This window comes from Penicillium daleae (genome assembly GCF_028827525.1).
Source record: "Penicillium daleae strain IBT 16125 chromosome Unknown utg000009l_segment0_segment0, whole genome shotgun sequence".
Taxonomy (NCBI): Eukaryota; Fungi; Ascomycota; class Eurotiomycetes; order Eurotiales; family Aspergillaceae; genus Penicillium; species Penicillium daleae.
In genome coordinates, this window is record NW_026623157.1 from 1738552 (window position 1) to 1762083 (window position 23532).

The 23532-nt window shown below is 52.2% G+C and overlaps 8 protein-coding genes across 8 annotated transcripts; all 8 read left to right on the forward strand.

Annotated features, from left to right (window-relative positions):
- Positions 1-1278: 1278 nt before the first annotated feature.
- N7458_011774 (nitrogen permease regulator 3 family protein) lies at positions 1279-3821 on the forward strand (the record flags this gene model as incomplete). Its single annotated transcript, XM_056915156.1, has 2 exons — positions 1279-2395; positions 2455-3821. 2 exons carry the CDS (start codon positions 1279-1281, stop codon positions 3819-3821), a joined length of 2484 nt encoding a protein of 827 aa, XP_056759910.1.
- Positions 3822-7215: 3394 nt separating this feature from the next.
- Positions 7216-10296, forward strand: N7458_011775 (La domain family; the record flags this gene model as incomplete). The annotated part of the gene is made up of 1 exon (XM_056915157.1): positions 7216-10296. One exon carries the CDS (start codon positions 7216-7218, stop codon positions 10294-10296), a length of 3081 nt encoding a protein of 1026 aa, XP_056759911.1.
- A 1314-nt stretch (positions 10297-11610) lies between these two features.
- Positions 11611-12993, forward strand: N7458_011776 (SPFH domain-containing protein; the record flags this gene model as incomplete). The annotated part of the gene is made up of 2 exons (XM_056915158.1): positions 11611-12107; positions 12189-12993. The coding sequence occupies 2 exons, from the start codon at positions 11611-11613 to the stop codon at positions 12991-12993; spliced, it is 1302 nt and encodes a 433-aa protein (XP_056759912.1).
- An 877-nt stretch (positions 12994-13870) lies between these two features.
- hir1 (putative histone transcription regulator Hir1) lies at positions 13871-17449 on the forward strand (the record flags this gene model as incomplete). The annotated part of the gene is made up of 5 exons (XM_056915159.1): positions 13871-13907; positions 14056-14130; positions 14251-14469; positions 14532-17285; positions 17352-17449. 5 exons carry the CDS (start codon positions 13871-13873, stop codon positions 17447-17449), a joined length of 3183 nt encoding a protein of 1060 aa, XP_056759913.1.
- A 598-nt stretch (positions 17450-18047) lies between these two features.
- N7458_011778 (uncharacterized protein) lies at positions 18048-18497 on the forward strand (the record flags this gene model as incomplete). Its single annotated transcript, XM_056915160.1, has 1 exon — positions 18048-18497. One exon carries the CDS (start codon positions 18048-18050, stop codon positions 18495-18497), a length of 450 nt encoding a protein of 149 aa, XP_056759914.1.
- A 1918-nt stretch (positions 18498-20415) lies between these two features.
- N7458_011779 (YchF/Obg family ATPase) lies at positions 20416-22081 on the forward strand (the record flags this gene model as incomplete). Its single annotated transcript, XM_056915161.1, has 3 exons — positions 20416-20490; positions 20715-21272; positions 21533-22081. 3 exons carry the CDS (start codon positions 20416-20418, stop codon positions 22079-22081), a joined length of 1182 nt encoding a protein of 393 aa, XP_056759915.1.
- Positions 22082-22403: 322 nt separating this feature from the next.
- On the forward strand, positions 22404-22623 carry N7458_011780 (uncharacterized protein; the record flags this gene model as incomplete). The annotated part of the gene is made up of 2 exons (XM_056915162.1): positions 22404-22417; positions 22443-22623. The coding sequence occupies 2 exons, from the start codon at positions 22404-22406 to the stop codon at positions 22621-22623; spliced, it is 195 nt and encodes a 64-aa protein (XP_056759916.1).
- Positions 22624-22641: 18 nt separating this feature from the next.
- Positions 22642-23355, forward strand: N7458_011781 (translation machinery-associated protein 20; the record flags this gene model as incomplete). The annotated part of the gene is made up of 1 exon (XM_056915163.1): positions 22642-23355. The coding sequence occupies one exon, from the start codon at positions 22642-22644 to the stop codon at positions 23353-23355; it is 714 nt and encodes a 237-aa protein (XP_056759917.1).
- Positions 23356-23532: the final 177 nt, after the last annotated feature.

Genomic DNA, 23532 nt, shown 5'->3' on the forward strand with positions numbered 1-23532 from the left:
AACGGGAAACTAATCAGCGAGGGAAATTGCAGCTCCGGTTATCTCTAGTCCACTCGATTGTCCATCTGTCAAGGGTCGAGTCCTGTCCTCGAGCACTGGAATACATCATAGGCGGCATCCTGCGTTTCCGGCGATCGCTGGTTGGCTGGCGGAAGTGTTTGTCTCTTTTGTTCTGTTTGTCTTTGGACTTTTGATGATCGCCCTTACAAGACATTATCCAACTCCGCCCTCGTCGCATTTGTCGGTGCTGCACAAGCTCGTGTTGACGAAGAAGACATTGATTCCTGACAGGGACCTTTTCAAGTCATTGCAAAAAAAATGAGTTTCGGAGCCCCCGGAGGTGGTTCGGTCAACTACAAGCCCACGCCGTGAGTCTTTGCCAGCGCCTTGATCTTTATCGTCTTTCTTGACTGCGATGCGCCGTGCGCCGTGAATAGGGTTCCTGGAATATAAGCTGACAATCAGATGCATTGAATTCAGGCCTGAGCGTGGTAGCTTCCCTCTTGATCACGAAGGTATGTCGATTACTCTGGCGCAGATGACTCTAGCCTACAGAAGCCTAATCCACAGCGCATGAACGGGGCTAACATTTGCTTCATCTGCCCAGGAGAATGCAAACACATCATTTCCGGTTATTTGAAATGCATCAAGTCCAATCGAGGCACCAACGACGAGGCTTGCCGCAAGCTTGCCAAGGAATATCTCACCTGTCGGATGGACAAGTACGTGAAACTGATTGCCGAGCTCGACAGATGCGCAATAGCGGTCTATCTGCAACGAGGGCAGCAAGACAAGAGACTTGAAGCATCATATACTGACCCGGAGTCTTCCTCGTCTTTAGGAATCTTATGGCGCCCGATAACTTCCAGAACCTGGGACTCGTGTTTAAAGATGACCAACCAAGCGGTAACAACGCCTCTACGAGTACAGCGAAAGCGCAAGATACAGGAAAGAAAGACTGAGGAGAGGGAGAAAAGTTAGTCGAAGGATTTTGTACGATATTGAGGACATCAGCCCACCCACGATAGGCGGGGGCTCATATTGGCGTTCATCGAGGGCATTGCACATGAAAAAAAATTGTATATATACCACTTCCATTCCCATACTTCAATGAACTATGTAGATACCCAGTAAACTTCGAAATTCTTTGCTCGAACGCTGCGTGATACACTCGGCTCTCCAAGCTCAAACTGGGCGCATGCGGGGAAAGCGTTTCCGCCCAGCTAGGACCACTACGCCTCTCCAACCTCGCGCCGCAGCCGATCGCCAACGCACTCGATGTCGTCGATCGCACGCCCCCCAGACCCATGTCTAGTCGCGATCATCCTCATCGTCCGGTCGCGTACCGGCCCGCGGCTCGTTTTTCACTACCCTCCAAACCCACTTAGCGAGAACCGGCTGAAGACTACGACCAAGGGCGGCCGGCGCATCTCCCGCACGCGCAGTCGACGAGGCTCCAAGAATACCGATTCGAGCTCGAGCGATGAGAGTGGGATTAGCTCCGACGAAGATGAGGATGAGAGAGAACCTCATGTAGCTGGGAACGTGAATGCGAACGCGAGTCTGAGTGTGAACCTGAACGCTGGACTTGGCCGACGAGCGAGCAACTTTGGTATCGACACGCTTACGCTTGCACCCGATGCTGCGTCACCTGCTGGTACGGAAACGCAACGACCTGGATCTCTGGGATCTGGCAGAGCTTCATCGCTGAGGAAAAGGGGTGGCGCGTGCTCGGATCCTGAGGAAGATGCTCTATCGGATCGCCCTGAAGATGGGGCTGCGGGAGGCTCATCGCGGCCGCCTTGGGAATCGCTTCTAGGCCTACCCGGGAGCGTGTGGGAAAAACTACTGAGCCCGTCTCGCTCTTGGCATAAAAGACGCTTCGAGGTCGGAATTAACGATCTTGCACTGATCGGATGGCCAGTATTCGTGCGCGAAGATGGGACATGGCGTAAGCAGCGGCGCAAGAAGAAAAAGAAGCCCCGCGCTGAATGGGATGGCGGGGAATTAGGCCACAATGAGAGTGCCGAAGATGGTCAGGGTGAAGAAGACCCGGCCACTTCGCCTGATCTGGGTGGGAGTGTAGCGACGATCACCGAGTTGACATTGACGGCTTCACCTACTGAGGTCAAACGGGCTTCGGCGGCGAGTGGCAAGTTTGGCAAGCAGCCGGAAGATGGTCTTGATCCAGAGGATAAGGACCAAATGACTATGTTCAATGTGGTATTTGTTATGGATCCTCCCTTGCTGGAGTACTCGATGCGAGTCAAGGAGATCTATGAGAATATCATTAAGAAGTTCGCCAAGGCGTTGAAGTGGGAACAAGCTCGAACCGATTATGTTTGGAGGGAGTCGCAGCATATCTTGCAGGTTAGGAGAAAAGCGCGAGAAACGAGTAAGTACCATCCTCAAGATTCTATAACTTATGATTAGTACTGACCTAGAGAACATCAGAAACATCCGTTCATAACCTCTATTCAGAGTTGATCAACCAATCGTCTTTGGCCAGGGCCATGTACACGGTCTACACCAGCATCTCGTCGTCAAAAATTGCATCAGTCTCCCTCAGCCATGATGTCTCTATCTCGCTTCAGATTCCACCATTGACCTCGACCCCCTACTTGGCTGGCCCTACCGACAAAGCATATCCCGGTCTTTGGTTGACAACATCGGACAGTGCAACTCCAGTTGACGATCCCGGGACTGACGAAACCAATGCTCCTCACCAAGTTCTTGCGAAACACTTTGCCCTGCTTCTCCTGGATAGCGAAGCAGCGATCATCAAAGATGTCGAGGCCTCTGGAGGCACCCTCGCACCCGCCCTAGCCCATTACATCCGTTGCTCCAAGCCTACAAAATCATTTGCACAAATATCAGCCTCTTCGGGTATCCCGTTATCGACAATCCAGATGCTGGCGAGCCACCTGGTATACTGGCGTCGTGCCCGAGCCATTCCTCCCATCCACCAACGAGATACGTATATCGTGTCTCCCAATTGCGACCTGAGCAAACTCGAGATCGCCACCATCGCCTACCAGACCACATTCCCCACGCTACCCAGTCTTCCGAAGATGCTCTCTGCATTAAGCGGCACGCCCCGACCATACGGCAGCTTCATCCCCAGCAAAGACCACAAAGAGACCTACTTCTCCATCCTGGCATGGCTGCTCCGCGGTGGCTGGGTAACGCAACTGCGAACCTTCGCCCGCATCAAAGTCAGCCCGGAAATCAAACTGGCCGTGGAAATGGCCCTCCGGAAAGAAGAAGTAGACCGATACCTCGCCAAGGGCAGCGCCGATCACGAAGATTCATCATCCTCAGAAGACGACGACGACGACGCAAACTCCTCTTCCTCCTCTTCCCTAGCCAGCCACGGCAGCGGCGATAACACGCCCGTGCCAGGCAGCCGTCTCGATCCACACGCCCGGCTACGCATGTCCCACAAGCTCCTCGACCGATCTACCGCCCTCCGCCTTTCATCTCTCATTCTCTCCCCGCACCGCGCGTCCCCTCTCGAGTCACGCTGGCTCGATGAGATCGTCGCGCGATTCCCGGATCGGAGAGGCACTGTGCAAGGGTTGGAGGGCGCGAGCCCAGTCATCGCACCGAATGAACTCCAGGACGTGCTGAAGAAGTACTGGCCGGTCTTTTTGAAATACTTTAATGGGTATGATGCGCTGGAGAAGATTTCCGTGCGCGAGAGTCTGAAGCGTAAGTTGGTGTGGCACGTTCTCATGCGCTTAGGGTTCGTGACGGGGCCGGGTAACTTGATTGAGCCGGATCCACGTGAGCAGGTGCTGATAGGCGTGCGACATTGGTAAAGCGATTTAACTCATTTTTTGGACATCTTGGGGGTCTATGGACTAGGTGTTTGGCTTTTGTCGCTGGCGCGGGGGTTTTATAGGTGTACCATACCACTCGAATCTTTTGAATACCTGCAATCTACATATTGCCATGTACTATGGCTGTGTTGCCCACGACAATTTCTATCCGAACATGCACACTAGAACTCATAGACTCACATATAGTACTTTTTCCTCGTCCGTGCTGTCTGCGCCAACGGTGTCGTCGGGAGTACAGTAATACAGATACGACGCAGGCCACTGTCCCACGACTCGTTGGGCCTTCGCCAGCTGTAATTAGATTACCAACTCCACCCCCTCTTCCGATGGATTCCGCGTGCCCTCCTTCAGCCCTAATCGCTCGCCTGCCGTATCTAACGTTAACGTCCGCCAATTCTCCGGCCGCGACTAGGCACCCGGGCTTGCAGGCTTTCCATACATACATCCCCCAATCGAGTACTCCCGACTATGTACATTATTCAAGATGTACATTTCCCCTCCGTATGTTATGGTGTCACCCCAACACTACATTAATGACCGCGGGCAGCATCGGGCCAGAGGGATCACGTGGTCTACACAGGGCAGCCAAGGCCCATCGCATTCCTCGGTCGCACAGAATAACCACGGGGATGGCCGGACTAGGCTTGGGTAGTAGAAGAAGTTGGCAGAAGGGAAACTCATCTGGAAGACGTAGTAGATATTCACATGTATGCCTGTATATCTCGATCTTGAATTGCTCATGCCAGGAGCATCTTACCTTCTTGGGAACTCTTCATCTTGGGTTCGTAATACGAATACCGCGGCCCCGGTACAGTAAGAACGTCAGGTACCCGAGGAACCTTCGTGCGTATATCCGTTTCTCCACGGCTTGTGAAGATTCCCCCTGCCCTGCCAGGCGGGTATTGACAATGTCATCATTCCTACATTGCTATAACTACTTGCTATACTACCCGTGAGTACCCAGATTATGTAAACATAGGCCAACAAGTCCATCAAAATACAAAGCAGACGAACCTCGTTGTACCGAAACCAACGAGCTGACAGGCGAGTGTCGTGTCGCCCAGAAAGCCAATAATCGGGCAGCATGGCTCCGGTGGACCCCGCGAGGGCTGGCAAGCGTTGGGTAATGACAATTAAGAAAAAAAAATGTACCGGAAAGGAGGAGGAAGGGTGTTTCTCATTAATCTCGTATGTACAGAATGTATTCATCTGAATAGTCTTTGTTGTCTGACGTGGACGCTGTGCAGGTTCTTCGGGCCTTCTTAGCGGATACCAGCCGCTTTTAAGTGTCAACGGTGTGTCAAGTATGTACAAAATCCGTACAGTTCGTACGGTGACGAAGGGTGTGGGAGGTGCCGCAAATCGAGGCATACTCTTGTCCATCTTCCAGCAGTCGCAGGCAGGCTATTTGTGATCAAGTTGGTACTGTATACTGTACAATATATGATCAGTGACCACGAACTATCATTGGATCAAGCTGCTGTTGAGGCTCAGTTGTAAGTTTACGGGTTGGGCGTCGGATATAGTTCGGCTATCGGTCAGTGTCGAGACGAGGTCGTGGTTGACCTTGAGGTCTCCATTGGGATAGTATAAAGATATCAAGAGTTTATGCGGACTCGGTGATTCTGGACCTAAGCCATGATAGACGAATGTATACCAGTTGGATAGCTAAGAATATGTCCAGGCTTTGCAGGTATGTATAGAACATGGAAATAACGGGCGGTAATGAATGGGTTGGGGGGTATATAGCTCATACATAGTCAGTTATCATCAAACCGCTAGGCCGAAAGAAGAGACCACAAGGTCGACTTGCATGGTTTCTCTCATATGTGTTGGGAGCAGTACATTGTGCGACTGGTGTTTGTTGCGGGCCCTCAGTTCGGTTTGTGTGGTGTGTAGGCCAAATCTTTCCTTTCCGTGCGGGCGTACGGCTACGGCACCGAGGGATTCCACAAGGTCTCCATAGTCGAGATTTTTTTTTTTTTCCTTTCGTGAAATTCCTCGACCAACAACGTCCTTGCTCCTTGAGATTTTAGGGTGTTTTTGGAAAACCACAAAAAGTACGTATCCTGGAATTTTTGACATTTGATGAGCCAATACCTCTATTACGACGTGTTCCTTCATTACCTTATTGCCCCGTCTACCTCTGGACTATCGGCGGGCGACACACCCCGCTACCACACCCTGGCCCTGATTATTACCCAAATAATAATTTTGCGTTCTCCGTCCCTCCTCCTCTTCCTACCCTTCTTCAACTTCCTCCCCTCTCTTCTCACCTCCTACCCCCCTCCCCTCCTTCTTTGTGTGTATGCTGCCCAACTCTCCAACCCCCTCCTTCCAACCCTGCTTTCTTTCTTCCTGACACTGACCCTGACCCGAACTGCAGTCCTGTGTCCGTCCACCCTCGGGATTTCTTCCGTGGGTTTAACTTCCATCCCGCGACCTGCCTTTTTTCCTCTCCCACACGTGCAAGTCAACGCGGACAACGCTGCTCGGCACCTCTCCGTCTTCACTGATTTCAGAGTAAAACGGAGTGACCGACCTTCTCGTCATTGTCCGTCGCCAAAACCCGTGGTCCGTCAATTCGCGACTGCCATTTCTCGCACATAACTCGCACATAACTCTCACTTAACTCGTACCTGTGATCCCCACACAAGGGGCCTAGATCGAGTTTCGAGAATTCGTCACCCACAACACTCGAGACATTCGACGTGCGGTTCGCGTTCCTGTTCACGACCATCTCCTCACCTTCGAACCCCCGAGATCCTCTCGTCCAGTCGTTGAGATCAAGTCGGAGGAATCGATCGTGGCTAGAGAAGTTCACGAGGAAGATATTTGCGGATCCACATTCACGCGCATTGACTGCTCGGGCCTGTCGGTTCATTCTCTCACTGCTTGCGTCACAACATTGACAGGGCAGCGCCTTCTCATTGCCGTTGCAGACTTTTTTTTGGAACACCTTTTTCATTCTCCACCTTTTTGTGGTTCTGTGCATCCCGTCGCCAGACCACTGTCCATTCTATCACACGACACCAACGACGCTACTGATGCGATCCGTGATCTAGACGGTTCATCCGCCCATTTTTCAGATCGAGCGTGTCCCTCCGTGTCAACAGACATCCACCTACCGTTTCCTCTCATCCCGACGGAACTCGCCGATATCGCGTGGGACCAACACTGAGTGAGCGGGAATTTGCAGTTTCGTGGGGTTTCAAGCAGGTTGAAACCCTCTTTTGAGTGATACCGGTCCTGGAGTTTGTCTCGCGCGTGGGCGTGTACAAGTGACTCCACACTTGTTGAAGGACAACACCGTTCCATAACGGATTCATCCATCTACCACAACTTTGACGACTGTCGTCTTATCAAAAACACAATGAGCGCTACATTTTCCTACGCGCAAGCCGCCAAGGGCGTCTCTGGGAGTGCAGCCCCCAGCAAGATCGCATCTACAGAGCCAGAGAAGTCTGAATCCAAGACTGAAGAGCCAACTGAGAGTGTTCCAGTCCTGGCTGAGTCCGTGACCACCGCCTCCGAGACCGAGACACCGCAGGAAACTGCTACTGCCACGACGAGCGTGGACGATGATGCTGAGTTCACTACTGTGACTAGCAAGCATGCTCACCGATCCAAGGCTAACAACTCCCGGACCTCGTCCCCGAGCGTTCGGTCAAATGCCACACAATCGAAGGAGGGCGATGCCTCCAATACTACCAACGGAACCACCGACGCTTCCTCTGAGAAGCAGGACACCAAGGCTGACAAGTCTGAGAACGGCTCAGAGACCTCGAAGGAGAAGACTGAAAAGTCGGACAAGTCTGAGAAGTCTGAAAAGGCCACTCCTCCCAAGGAGCTGAAAGCTGCTCCTCTCCCCTCCGTGAACATCTGGCAGCAAAGGAAAGAGGCCCAGGAAGCCAAGGCCAAGGCTGCCCCGCTGCCCGTCATTCCCAAGGTTAAATCCGAGGAGTGCCAACAAGACTCTGGCAAGGCCAGTTCGAAGAAGAAGGGCGCCGATGGTGCTTCGGAAGGTACCAAGGGCAAAAAGTCCGATGGCAAGGGTCGTGATGAGGCTCTGCCCCCCGTTGCGGATGCTTCATTATGGCCTACTCCTGAGGTCGCGGTGGGCGAGGAGAAGAAGAAGGCCCAGGAAAAGACCGACAAGCCCGAGAGGACGGACAAGAGCCCCGCCGCTCGAACCCACGGCAAGGAGAAGTGGATGCCCGTCAACTACGTTCCTACTGCTGTTTTCAACACCCCTCTTCCAACACCGTCTGGCCGCGGTGGCCGCAGAGCCGCTCGTGGTGGACGTGACGGTGGACGAGGTGGCGCTCATGGAACCGGCGCTACCGCCGGCGAGAAGGCTGCCTCTGGACAGGCTGCCCAGGGTTCAGCAGCCAAGCAAACCCCCGGCGAGCGTGGACGCAATGAGACCGGCAGCAGTCGTGCCGCTTCTCTTCCCGCACAGTCTAGACGCTCCACCAGCGCTGATGTTACCAACCAAGATTCTCGAAAGGGCCATGCCGCGGACCGTGGCCGTGGTGGCCGTGGTGCTGAGGAGGCCACTACGAACGGCAAGCAGGTCAACGGCGGCGAGCATTCCACCCGCCCCCAGCGTGATGGCAAGCAATTCCCCCGGAATCAAGATGCCCGCACTGGTGACCGTCAAACGAAGGGCGCTCACCTGGCTGTCGACTCTCAGGCCGCGGCTCGTGCCAACGAACGCCGTGCCGAGTCAGGCTCCAAGTCTGCAGACTTGAGCCGTGATACTACTGGTTTCCAGGACTTCAACCGCGAGCGCGGTGACTCCCGTGCGGAGCGTGGAGGTCGCAATGCCAACCGCGGCCGTGGACCCTACTCCAACTTTGGCCAGAACCCTCAGTTCGGCATGGCCAACAACTTTGTGCCCGGCAAGTTCGGCTTTAACGACCGCCAGCGATCTCAGCAAGGAGTTCAGAATGGTCAACAACAGAACAACCGGATGCCTCTGCGTTCACCCTCATTGCCTGCTGCTGGTGGCATGTACAACAATGTCTATCCATTCCCTGCAGAGGTCAACACCATGTACCCCTCCTATCCTAATGTCGCTCCCAGCCCTATGAGCGCGGTCCCGTACCAGCAGTACATGGAGCCTTTCAACCTCATGACTATGCTGTCTATGCAACTTGAGTACTACTTCTCGGTTGACAACATGTGCAAGGACATGTTCTTGCGTCGTCACATGGACTCCCAGGGCTTTGTTCCTTTGGCTGTCATCGCCAGCTTCAAGCGCGTCAAGTCCCTGACTGAGGACTTTGAGATGCTTCGTCACGTTTCCCGCGGTCTTCGCAACGTCGACTACCTAATCGGCGAGGATGGTGTGGACCGTCTTCGCCCCAAGGAGAGGTGGGCGCAGTGGGTTCTTCCCGTTGACCAGCGCGATCCTTCCGCTCAGCATGAGGGTGCTTCTGCCGCCAAGCACTCCTCAAAGAACGACGAGAACGTCCCCATCAACAGCCATGTCGACGGCACTCCTAATGGCTCGATTCAGAACGGTCCCCGTCAATTCGTCCCCAATGGAACCCCATCTCGCGGGCCCCAGACGTTGCTTTCGTCCACAGCACCCGAGTTCCAGCCGGCACAGAACGAAATTGCCAATGTAGGACCTCCCCAGGATTATTCCTCTCTTTCTGCAGCCAGCCCCCAAATGGAAGGCTCTTTTACTACCCATTCGGACAACCCATGTATTGACAATCCTCCTTCAGCGTGCGGACTAAGTTCGCCCCCAACCCAATCGTCCCCCCCTCGGTCTGTAATGGAGCACCCTTCACCTAGGTTTGTTGATTCTCCCCCCTCGTGCATGCTCCAAATGATGGCTGACCCGTACTCTGTGGTTTTGTTTAGCCTTCACGCGGATCAGAAACAAGGCTCTCCGTCCGGCTCTGTTACTGCTCCAATGAAGAAGCCCCCGAAGAGGAAAAACCGGTCGTCCAAACCGAAGGGATCGAAAACCCCTGACCCTAAAAGTTTCACCTCTCCTCACAACTACTCCGAAAATTCCCCTTTCTACACCCCTTGGGGACGGTCGTCAGCAACCGAATCTGGGGCACAGAATGGCCCTCCTTATCGCACCTGGTCACAGTACCTTCTCCGCAATTTCGATCCGCAACTGTACAATGAATTTAGGCAATTAGCCCTTGATGATTATTTCACACGACACGTCGACTATGGATTCACCGCTCTGATGAGTTACTATCAAGCCTCTCTCCTCAGTCCTACCGGTACCCCCGAACAGGTACTTGCCGACATCGTCCACCTGTCCGACGACAGAAGAACGAACCTCAACTCCGAGGTTTTCGACCTTCTCTGCTCGTCCATGGCGAGTGGTGCCATGCATGATTTCAACCGTCGCACCGTTGGATGCTTCTACAATGAGGTGTTTGGCGGGAGACAACAGGCGTGGAGGAACTTCTCTGCTTGAACTCATCCTCGGTTTTCTTTCTTGTTTCCAAACGCGTTTATTCTTCCTGGGGTCATATTCTTTATCCTCTTTTCCCCCTTGCGTGTTTCGTCTTCTTGGTTCATGATCAGCATCGTTGTGCTCAAAAGGTCTTGCATGCATCGTCGCCCACTTCTTTTCTACAGCGTCGAATGGTTTTATTTCCATCGCAACAAACGGCGCCCTGGGTTTCCTGGTCCACTGTGAAGCCTCGGAGTTTTTTTTTTCTTTCATTTTTAACATCTATTTTTTCGCTTGTTCTTGCGAGTCTCCTCTCTATCCGTCCTTTTTGCTTCGAAATCCATGGGCTTTCTTTTTGTCTCTTATCAAAATGGTTCTCCGGAGTTCGGGCATGATATTACTGGGCAAATATCCCCCCTTCTTTCTGCCTGATACCATCGGTCTGCCGGGCTCAAAAAATGATGTTTTCTTTCACCCTCCGTTTTTCTTCTGATCATAGAGAGTTTTTTCGTGTTCTTTTTTTTTATTGTGAGAGTGTTTCTTATTAAATCGCCCATTCTATTATTTTGATCCAGACCATTCGCCCCCGGGCTATTGGGCTCTGGATCTTAGCGAGTATCAGCATGACGGTGCAACGACCCAGAGCAATGCAACGATCGAGAACAGCAATGAAAAGTGTCTTGTATGATGTCATCAATTTCCCTCACAGATCTAAGTTGGTTCATCTCATTTTTTTTTCGCTCTGCGTGCTGGTGGTTTCGGAGTCGGGTGTTCGTTGCATGGAAGGCGTGCTTTCTGTCGATGGTGGGTAGGTACATGGGCCGGTTGATTACTTGATGGGACTTCATATCTTCAGTAACCTCAAATGGGAAGGAGAATGTTTTGTGGTATGGGCTTTTGTCAATCTCGGGCTTTCATTGCTTGGGGTTTATATGTGGAGTTCTGGGTGTCTTTGTGCATAGTCAGGTTGTTCTCTTTCCCGGTCTAGGTAATGTGATACATTGTGGAGTAATCCAGGCATGAACTTCGATTGGAAGATTGTCAAGACCTCAGGTTTCTTTCTTTTAAGGGTTCTTTCTCTAGTAACGGTAAATGTAAATGAAGAAGGACGCTCACCTGATATATGGCCGAGAACTACATATGCGCCCGCAACCTTAGCTTTCGGATGCGGAGGTAACCTTTCTGCCTCAGGCCGCCACAAGTCCACCACTCAGAGCAACGACAAAGCCCGAACCTCGCCAAGATACTTCCGGACAGCTCAACTTGACCAGCTTTCCTCTACCTCTTCCCCTCCACGATACCAACACTTCCACCCCAAACCCCACATCTATCAAGATGGAGGGTGCATCCCGCCAAACGTCAAGACTGCTCCGGTCTCGCGGCGCCAACCTCCTCCCCCAACAGCGTCGCCTTCCCCGAACAACCACCGCGCCATGCGTGACCCCAGCACAAACCCGCGCGGTCTCGAATTCCCCGCGGAATCTTGCCCCAGAGTCCATCTTTAGCAACTTTGCTGCAGCCGGTGGCTCGCAGGGATCCGGTCTCGGTCCTACCGCCTACTTCACAAACCGCCAGACTCTTCCCGCAAACACGGTTGTACGGTTCGTCCCGCAGCAGACGGCTTGGATTGTCGAGCGCATGGGAAAGTTCCATCGGATTTTGGAACCGGGTCTTGCTATTCTGATTCCGTTTGTGGATCGCATTGCCTACGTGAGGAGTTTGAAGGAGTCGGCTATTGAGATTCCGAGTCAGAATGCTATTACGGCGGATAACGTTACACTCGAGTTGGACGGTGTGCTATACACGAGGGTTTTTGATGCGTATAAAGCTAGGTGAGCATGTCCAGTGATCATGGGGCTTAATAGGTGGATGTTATGAGTCAATGACTGACTGATGTTTCTGCTGGAATGTAGCTACGGCGTCGAGGATGCGGAATACGCCATCTCCCAGCTTGCACAGACGACTATGCGATCCGAGATCGGCCAGCTGACCCTGGACCACGTTTTGAAGGAGCGCGCCACCCTGAACACCAATATCACTCAAGCCATCAACGAGGCCGCCCAGGACTGGGGTGTTGTCTGCCTGCGTTACGAGATTAGGGATATCCACGCACCCGATGGCGTCGTGGCCGCTATGCACCGCCAGGTCACTGCCGAGCGATCGAAGCGTGCTGAGATTCTTGATTCCGAGGGTCAACGCCAGAGCGCTATCAACATCGCCGAGGGTCGTAAGCAATCTGTGATTCTGGCCTCTGAGGCCCTCCGCGCCGAGCAGATTAACCGTGCTGCTGGTGAGGCCGAGGCGATCAAGCTCAAGGCCGAGGCTACGGCTACCGGAATCGATGCCGTTGCCCGCGCTATCCAGGATGGCCAAGAGGCTGCTCAGGGTGCACTTAGCCTGCGCGTCGCTGAGAAGTATGTCGATGCCTTCTCCAACCTGGCTCGTGAGGGTACTGCTGTCGTGGTCCCTGGTAATGTCGGCGACATGGGTGGCATGATTGCCTCGGCCATGTCCGTGTATGGCAAGATCAACGAGACCCAGGCGAAGGGTCTTGCTGCCAAGGCGCTCGGTCGGGAGCAGCCTCGCTCCACCAGCAAGTCAGACGAGTTTGAGGAGGTGGAGAATGACGTCGATTCCACCATCGCTGATGAGGCCTCGCAAGATGGTGTTGCGCAGAGTGTGCTGGATGGATTCGACGAGACCAGCAGGAAGAGATAAATACAGCGCACCCGCAAGCGAAACGAAACGATCAAGTCCAGCCCCCTCTCTCGACCTTCCAATTTCCTCTTCTCCTGATGTGTGCTTATATCATTGTTCCCTTGTCCTCTGCATCCTGTCCCAACCGGGTCTCTTTCCCCCTCTGTATTACTCCCCTCAGCTGAATATCCTCTTCTGCGTCTGCTCTTTTCCTTTTTGGCATATTCCTATGGGATCAGAAAATGCATCGGTGCCTCCGCGCTGCGCTGTGCGGGATAACCCGATCGGTCTTTGTACTTGTACAAAAAGGATATTGTGGGCATTGACAAGCAAGACGAAGAGGAGAATAAAAAAAGACCAGTGTACAATAAGCTTGTAACCTGATTTACTATACTACGATTATTTTTTTTATAAAGACTAGAAGAAACGGTGACTTGTCTCCAAGTTCGTAGTCATCTTCCAGCCTGAACTCGCTTACTTCAGCGTCCCTCACATTTAAAGTCAAACGCGAAGGGAGCTCGGGCCACGCCAAATCTGGAGATCGCGACTTTTCGAACGGGCGCGCCCTCCCTGTGCTTCAACTCCCATCATCCATCCCCCACCACCCAACCCCCGACTCTATCTGCAGACACCGCACCAATCCGATCACCGCTGCCTCCTATTTTCGCCGCATATCCTACACGACAGGCGCTTGTGGCTGGTGCTATCCAACTGCCCTGCGATGTCCTGCCCGATAAACACCTAACGCTCATCCTACTACGCCGCACTTCCACAATCGCCCTTTCTCGAGGATTCCTCGCTCATCCGGAGCTGAGATTTGCGAGCTGAAATTGTCTGGTTATATTTGGATTCGTTTCATCGGATATAAGGGAGCGGCGCAGACTGCCCGCGCTGCGCAATGCATATTATCAAGCCTGTCTGGCTGACGCATGGAGGTATGCTGGTCTCTACGGCGAAATCGCATTTCGATGGGTTTGAGATGAGAATACTGGCTCGGTTGGCCTGGCGGCAGATTTGAGATATCGCTGGGCTATTCCGTCGAGGGTTTTGAGACCATGGAGGCTAATTCGTGCGCTTCGATAGGAGAACGGAAAGATTTCGAGGTCTACAGTTGCGATGTGTCGCCCGATGGGAAGAGACTTGTGACCGCTGCTGGAGGTGAGCATTTCTGAGTATTCGACGGATAATGACCCAGAGAAATTCGGGCGAAAGCCATAGGAAGGGGTTGTGCAATTGTGAAGCTCGATGCTAACTCTTTTCGATTTCGATGCACTTTAGATGGATACGTTCGCATTTGGTCTACGGAGGCTATCCACAACACCGGGAACCCGGAATTCGCGAGCAAGCCGAAACAACTTGCTTCGATGAGCAATCATTCCGGCACGATTCATACGGTTCGCTTTTCGCCGAATGGGAAGTATCTTGCTTCAGGGGCGGATGATAAGATTGTCTGCGTGTACACGCTGGATTCCAATCCTCCTACACATTCTACATTCGGTAGGTCTCGCCGATAATGGGATGAGTGGCAGCCAGGGGACTAATGGAGGTTGGAAAAATAGGTTCAGACGAGGCACCTCCAGTCGAAAACTGGCGCACGATTCGGCGGTTGATCGGCCATGACAATGATGTGCAGGATTTGGGATGGTCGCACGACTCGTCGATTCTGGTCTCTGTTGGACTCGACTCGAAGGTCGTCGTATGGTCAGGACATACCTTCGAGAAGCTCAAGACCCTAGCAGTGCACCAGAGTCACGTCAAGGGAATCACATTCGACCCGGCGAATAAGTACTTTGCGACGGCCAGCGATGATCGCACTGTACGCATCTTCCGATTCACCTCCCCCGCTCCCAATTCGACATCCCATGACCAGATGAACAACTTTGTCCTTGAACATACCATCTCCGCGCCCTTCGCCAACTCTCCCTTGACCGCATATTTCCGACGCTGTTCCTGGTCACCAGATGGTATGCATATCGCCGCTGCCAATGCCGTCAACGGTCCGGTCAGCTCTGTTGCCATCATCAATCGTGGCTCTTGGGATGGAGACATCAATCTTATTGGTCACGAAGCACCCGTTGAGGTTTGCTCATTCTCTCCCCGCCTTTACTCTCGAGAACCAGTGAACAAGAATCAACCCGACAACCACGCCGCGCAGCACCATATCACTGTGATTGCATGTGCAGGTGCAGACAAGTCACTCAGTGTGTGGATCACCAGCAATGCACGCCCGATCGTGGTCGCGCAGGAAATGGCCGCCAAGTCGATCTCAGATTTAGCATGGAGCCCCGACGGAAAATGTCTTTATGCTACGGCTCTGGACGGCACTATTGTGGTGGTGCGCTTTGAGGATGGCGAGCTGGGCTGGGTGACGGAGATGGAAGAGAATGAGAAGTCACTTACCAAGTTCGGAACGAATCGCAAGGGTGCTGGTATCACTGAGACTACCGATGGCCTATTGCTTGAGGAGAAGAGCAAGGCTGGCGAACTCAAGGGCGTTGAGGGTCGCATGGGAGCCCTGATGGGCGATGGCCATGCAGAACCCGCTGTTAATGGGGTATCAGCGCCACAACCATCTAATGGTACTACTCCTGCTCGAGTTCCATCGCCAGCTCCAGAGTCGACCAAGACTCAGACGAATGGCACTTCTACTCCAGCCACAGAAGCGGCGAAACCAGATCCGTATCTAGCCAAGTTGGAGAGGTTGAAGCAACGTCCGACGTACACGAAAGAAGGCAAGAAACGCATTGCCCCTTTGCTCGTTTCTGGAGCCGGAGCTGGAGAATCATCTCTTCCCCAGGCTCGTTTAATGGCTTCTGTCAGCAGTCAGGTGAAATCAGATGCTCTTACATCACTTGTTGACCTTTCCAAGCCATTTGATGGCCTGCCAAAGGGTGGGTTGACCGCGCTACTATTCGGAAATAAGCGCAAACTTGCGCAGTTGGAGGGTGACGAAGAAGGACAGACTGAGAAGCGTATAGCGGTTGCCAGTCAGAATGGTGCCACTCCCATCATGGCCAACACTCTCGATGGCCTACTGCCAACGATCGTTCAGCCTCCAGCAACTGGTCAACAGCCAACTCCCGACTTTATTCGACCTGCAGTCACTAATCCGTGCATGTCCATTAGCCAGGTTCGACTGGCAGTGCCCAAGATTCGCAGTCACATTCTACGTGCACTCGATCCTAACGGGAAGCCTACAGAGCCTCCTGCCCAAGCAGGGGACTCGAATGCAAAAGACAAGGGCCGCATCGATGTGGTCTTTGAAGCACGAAACCCTTCACCGGCCAGTCTGACTGGACGAGCAGTGGACCGTGAGCCTGTTCGTCTGACACTCTTCCGCGGTGAACAGCCTCTGTGGCAAGACTTTTTGCCCAAATCTGTGCTCCTCGTCACGGGTAACCAGAATCTGTGGGCAGCTGCTTGCGAAGATGGTTCTATATACCTCTGGACGCCAGCAGGCCGACGCTTGGTGAGCGCACTGGTCTTGGAAGCACAGCCGGTTATCCTGGAATGCAATGGTCCCTGGATTCTGTGCATTTCATCGGTGGGGATGTGCTATGTCTGGAATGTGAAGCACCTATCCTCCCCCCATCCACCCGTCTCCCTTCAGCCCGTTCTTGACGCAGCTATCCACACACTCGGCGGAAATCCCACTGCAGCACCCGCTGTCACAGACGCGCGTATCAACTCCGAAGGTCGGATAGTTGTCTCGCTGACAAACGGCGAGGGCTACTCGTACTCACCAGCTATGTATACATGGCAACGCGTCTCGGAGGCTTGGTGGGCCGTCGGCAGCCAATATTGGAACTCTACTGATGCGCCAGTGGGTAACCTGCAAGCCAGAGAAGCCAACAAGGATACCAAGGATGCCAAAGCCGCCGTCTCTGCTGGTATCATTCCTTTCCTGGAGCGCAACACCACCAACGAAACCCTCCTGCGTGGTCGGGCATACTTCCTGCAACGCCTGATCAAGGTGTTACTCTCGCGTGAAGGCTACGAGACTTTCGAGTCCAGCGTTTCCATCGCCCATCTCGAGAACCGCATGGCGGCTGCTTTGTCACTGGGTGCCAAGGAGGAGTTCCGGCTGTACCTGAATATGTATGCCAAGCGCATCGGTGCAGAAGGGTTGAAGGGGAAAGTTGAAGAGTTGCTGAAAGGGTTGATTGGCGGATTGTTTGATGACGAGGATGGATCAGAGACTATTTCCAAGTTGCAGGCTAATGAGCGCGAGGGTCGCAATTGGCGCGAGGGCTCGGATGATCTATGTGGCTGGCCACGGGAGACCTTGTTGAAGGAGGTCATTCTTGCTCTTGGTATGTTTTCAATCCGTGATCTTTATGGTATTTTCTTTCTCTTTCTTCTGCTAACGTGCACTTCAGGTAAATATCGCGAACTGCAGCGTGTCACAGTGCCCTACGCCAAGCTCCTTGATATGGTTGATACCGCCTCCGAAGCTGGCGATGCGATGGATCTATAACGATACCTTGTCTCCTTATGCCTTGTGGTCTTTGCTTCCCGGATGTTTCTATGTTGCCATTGGCGTTTTATATGTGGATTGTTTATGCTTTCTGGGGGTGGATACTGGGGGCGGGTTTTGTTCTGCATGGCTGTTTGTTTTCCACTTCCTTGCACGTTTTTGCTAGGCTGTGTACTTTTATTATACCTATCCCCTTCTTACTTGTGCTGGGCTTTTCGATTCTGCCCAAAAAGAAATACATCGATCTGTTCTGGCAATCATCAAGGATCAGTATTTTCTCGCTGTATGAACTGGCCTGTAGGTCTCTTCAATTCCTGGTGGCACGCTTGATTTTCTCAAGTTTCCCCCACTCGAGAGATGAACTGGATAGACCCTGAAAGTAAGAGTAGCTAAACATCTTTCAGATCGCGGTTACAGCCGAGGCGACCCTGGGATATCTTATTTGTAGGCCTTACTGTATATTTTAACCATCTACATATAAGTAATCCGCCACATTTCGCGTTACAGCCAAGTACCCAGCACTATAAAGTACTAAAAAGTCGACTCTGTCAATCTTCACGCCGCCTCGTTCTTGTTTCAACCTCCACTCTCTGCAATCATGGATTTACCTCCAGACCCTCGCCTAAAAGTTCCATCCTATAGTCGCGACGAGACTATCGCGGCTGTGATGGACTACTACCAATTCCTTACCAAAATGCCCTTCCTGGAGCCAAGCGACATCCTCTACCCACCACCAGAGGGGTGGCCACAGATCACCAAGGAGAGGCTCGCCAAGAAGAGCGATGAAGTAATTGAGCTACTGCGTCACCTGCCCTACGTGGATTCTCGGCGCGAAGTTTGGCAAATTATGCCTGATTCAAGACCATGCGATTATGTCAACAAGCAACCGAAGGACTACAAGCCTTGTACCCCTGGGGATTTTGAATTCCCGCCATGGGTGATCAATTTGACATTTGGGGGTCGCTATGGCAAGTCTTTGATGTTTGACACTACTGATGGTATGGCCCTTGAATGCTATTTGCCCTTGATCTTTAGTATTTCGCTTTAGTAATTATCTAACGCGACTAGGCAGGGTGACTGAGCATGAAGCAAGTGGATGGGAAATCGACGTGCTTTACACGGAAGAGAATCCGTGATATTGGCTACAAGAGTGTGATGATGTTACCGCCCCGATCAAAGAATACTTCGAGCAGTGCAAGAAGTACTACTTGAACTTGAACTTGAACTGAATCCCGCATGTTCAGCGTGAAGGCTCATGGCCCGTTATCTTTGGGACCGATGGTGGGCTTGATATGTCGCAAGAGATAAAGGTACGAAAAATGCTATATAGGGTGAAGTGGTATTATTTGGCTGCAATCTGACGTATTTCAGGATATACTGGATATCTACTTTGCCCATGGCTGGCCCAGCCCGTTCGACAGGGAAGCTGCCAGACCACGTTGGAAAAATGGTATCATGGGGACCGCCTTAGAGACTCCTTGGAGAGTTAGGACAGGTCGAAACCTTGGTCCTCAAGAGCAGGGGAAATGGGCAGCGAGGGAGTGTTGATGGGATTAGCAAGGGACTATCATATTCAATGTTTGATGATTACGAATTTCAAAAGGACTGTGGACTTCCAGTGGAACAAGATCTAGCGATAAAACCAACGGCTTGGTAAGATCAATAACTGTCTGTTGAGAGCACGGCTAGGCATTATCTACATTGGAGTCTGCTGGGGGAAACCCGTGCCTTTGGACAAGCTGAGACCCTTCGCTTCACCAGTGATAAAGATGGATGTAGATGTCGTCGTCCATGGAACTGTGGCTGGCGAAGGAGTTGTACCTGGGGGCCGAACAATTATCAATCCAGACTCCTCTTCTTCAATCTCTTTCAGCTCTCTCTCGTACAATCCTCTTCGCATCGAACCAGTCCAATGTTTCTTTTCAGCTCTTGCTCGGTCAGCCTCCTGCTTGAATTTGAGCCAACAACGACAATGTCCTCAGGGTCCAGCAAATGTGCGTATTTCTTGCGCGCATATGATTGCTTCTGATACAGGATTTGATATCGAATCTTATCCGGATGTCTTCCAGACCACGAATCTCTGTTCAGGAGCGCGAATCCAGGGCAGATAAACCTATCCCCACCATTATGCAGCTTTGCACACTGGTTAATATTCAGCCTGTCATGACCATCACCGAGGTCAGCATTGTTGTTCCCCATTCCACTGTGATCTCGCTTCAAAAAGCTAATGCTAAGTAATAGCAGGGAAGAAGCTCATATATTGCTCTTGGTAATTAATGTCCCAAAGGATTTCAAGGTTTCTAGGGCCTTAAAATCAAATCTGGGAGGGATCAACCTTCAATCATCCTCAATGCCCTCCTATTCTATGTAGGTCGTGTAATTCAATCGGAGGCATCGTACTTGTCATTTTGTATATTTCGCATAATTCCACTTGCCTCGCAAGGATCTTCCAAGTCACTCGACAACAAGTACTATGCAAGGCTCTATACCGACTGGAAATATAATATAGGTATCTTTTTCCAGCTTCCTAGGCTTTCATACCACTTCTAGTACCATACCTAATACAGGAATACATTTTCAAGGTGGATGGTAGTGACGTAGCTCAGTCCCGGGCAGGGCTCGGTCATCACGTGGGCGGTCAAATTGGTCACTGACCGGCAGAAAACTTCGCAGAGGCTTTGCAGGTTGCTCTCTTTTCCACGCGATTGCTCGAGCTTCTCTCTTTGATATCAGCTTTTCTCAAGCCAATTGACCTTGCCCACTGTGCTTGTGGGCAATTCGCCATCACGTCTCTTCCATCTTCGTCCGTTCTTTTCCTTCGTATCGTCGATCGATCCGCAGCTGGTCCTGCTTTTGCCGCGCGCCATCCCTGCGCCCGCTTCCGCCTTTGCTCCTCCTCCTCTTCCCCCCACCTTCCACCTCTTCTCTGTCGCTTCTACTCCAGCAAGAAGAAGAAATCCAGTAAAATGCCTCCCAAGAAGGCCCAAGTTCAAGAAAAGGTCCTGCTGGGCCGTCCCGGCAACAACTTGAAGAGCGGTATCGTATGTGAGCAATGACCCCACCCTCCTGTGTGTTTTTTTCTTGTGGTTCTTTTTTTTTTCCTCGCACAGCACAGTCCACTTTTTAATTCCACCAAAAAACTATTTAAACCTCCTTCCGCCCATTCCCCCTTCTCCTTTTCTTTTCTTTTTTTTCTCTCAACACCTTTCACCCACAACACCTTGTTTAAACCCCCTTTCAATCACTTACAATGTGATCTATCTAGGTTGGTCTTGCCAACGTCGGCAAGTCGACGCTCTTCCAATCTATCACCAAGTCCTCGCTGGGTAACCCGGCCAACTTCCCCTATGCCACCATTGACCCTGAAGAGGCCCGCGTCATTGTCCCCGATGAGCGGTTCGACTGGCTCTGCAGCCACTACAAGCCCAAGTCCCAGGTGCCCGCCAACTTGACCGTGTACGATATCGCCGGTCTGACCCGTGGTGCCTCCACCGGTGCTGGCTTGGGTAACTCCTTCTTGTCCCACATCCGTGCCGTCGATGCCATCTTCCAGGTCGTTCGTTGCTTCGACGATGCCGAGATTATCCACGTCGAGGGTGACGTCGACCCCGTCCGTGATTTGACCATCATCAGCGAGGAGCTGCGCATTAAGGATATCGAGTTCGTCGAGAAGGCCCTCGAGTCTCTATCCAAGCAGACCCGTCGTGGTGGTCAATCGCTGGAGATGAAGAAGCTGAAGGAGGAGGAGGCTACTACTGCCAAGGTCCTCGAGTGGCTCAAGGATGGCAAGGATATCCGTGAGGGTGAATGGGGCCCTAAGGAGGTACGTTTGAAAATCCTTTCCCCCCGTATTTTGCACCCACCCCTTCCCCAGGGTAAAAAAAAACTCCAATGTTTTTATGATGAATAAGCGCTTGCGCGATAATCCCAGCTCGTTGAATCCCTCATTTTATATCACGTTCGAGGGCATCTTGAAATTAAAGTACTGCACTGAAAAAAAACATTGGAGTTTTTTTTGATCTCAACAAAAAATCATCTCAATCTCTTTTCAGTTCTTTCATGCTGACAAGAATTGATCTCCAGGTCGAAGTCATCAACCCTCTGTTCCTTCTGACTGCCAAGCCTGTCGTCTACCTCGTCAACCTGAGCGAGAAGGACTTCATCCGCAAGAAGAACAAGTACCTCCCCAAGCTGTTCGAGTGGGTTAAGGAGAAGTCCCCCAACTCGCCCATTCTGCCCATCTCCGCCCAGTTCGAGGAGCGTCTGACCCAGATGGGTGACGAGGCCGCTGCCGAGGAGTGCAAGAACCTAGGCACCGCCTCCGGCCTGCCCAAAGTCATTACCACCATGCGTCAGGCTCTCAGCCTGGCCAGCTTCTTCACTACCGGTGCGGATGAAGTTCGCCAGTGGACTATCCGCAAGGGCATCAAGGCCCCCAGCGCCGCTGGTGTCATCCACACCGACTTTGAGAAGACCTTCATTCAGGCTATTGTGTACAACTACAGCACCTTGAAGGAACTCGGTGATGAGGGTGCCGTCAAGGCTGCCGGCAAGGTCATGACCAAGGGCAAGGACTACGTTGTTGAGGATGGCGATATCATGCTCATTAAGGCTGGTGCTGCCAAGTCCTAAGCGCGTTTTAGTAGCTCAATAAATGATTCACCTCGTTCAAAATTGATCATACATTTTTCTCCACAATCCTCGATCGTAAAGAGTTCTTCGTAGATCAGTTATGCAAATATGTAACTCATTCGGTTTTTTTTTTCTCAGCTCGAATTCTCACTTCGCATCAGTGGCCTAGATCCCTTATCTTAACATCCCAATTCCAATGACGCCCTCCTCTTTCCTCGTTCCTCTGGAACTTCTCGCTGCTTTGCAAATATCATCACGTGACTCCCCCGCGCATCCCACTTCTGCCACTCGGAGCATCCAGTTATCTCCAACAACCAGCATCATGTTCAAAAAAGAGTGAGTGATACCTTTGATCACATAGTTTCACCCCCAAAGCTGTACCAACTCTGGATTTGGACTTTGATCCGCCCGCCGAGGCGGGCCAATGGGATATGGGACCTCTCGCACAGGCTCAATCTCCGAAGACAGCTATTCAGCACATCAAAGCTCCATTTGCACATTCTACGAGTGCCAGCTTTGAAAGAAGACCCTGGAAGGGATAAGGAAAAGCTTTTACTAACATGTCTTGCAGTATCCCACCGAGCAACCGCTCCAAGGTCAAGTCCTCCGCAGCTCGCGCCTTACGGCAAAAGCTGCTGGAGACTTACCCCGGCTTTGAGCCCTACATCGAAGAGATCATGCCCAAGAAGGCCTCTCTCGAAGCAGTCAAGCTGTACGCACTCCTCCCCCTCCCTAGCACCTCCAATCCTCACCCTCGTCTCCCATCTACACCACAAAATTACGTCCAACGATGCCATCCCCCAGCACCAACTCCCCAAGAACACAAACTCAACCCCCAAAACAAAGATAAACCCGAAACTAACACCCCCTCCAACACCCCTAGCCCCGAACGCGCTACCCTCTACACAATAGACTCCACCCCGCTCTTCTTCCAACGTTTCGACGACCCCCCAATCCCCCACCTCCGCCTCCTCCACGCTTACCCCACCGCCCTCCCAACAATCCAAATCGACCGCGGCGCAATCCGCTTCGTTCTCTCCGGCGCCACCCTAATGGCCCCCGGCCTGACCTCGCCGGGCGGCCGTCTCCCGGACGCAGAGCACGCGCTGGAGGCTGGGCAGGTCGTTGCTATCAAGGCGGAGGGGAAGGAGGAGATTTGTCTTGTTGGTGCGTTGAAGGTTGGCACGGAGGAGATGAAGAGTAAGGGGAAGGGGGTTGTTATGGATGAGGGGCATTATTTGGGTGATGGGCTCTGGACGTTGCAGTTGGATTAGGGATTAGGGATTAGGCGGGTTGGTTTGGTATAGATACCCTTGTGGTTGATGATTCTTTTTATGTTGGTATGAAAATTTTGGGATGGGAATGAGAAAATATGCGAATATTGGAAGGTTCTTCTTTTTGGGAGGATGTTAAGCATTTGGATGATTGTAGAGGAATTGTAGTTGTATGTG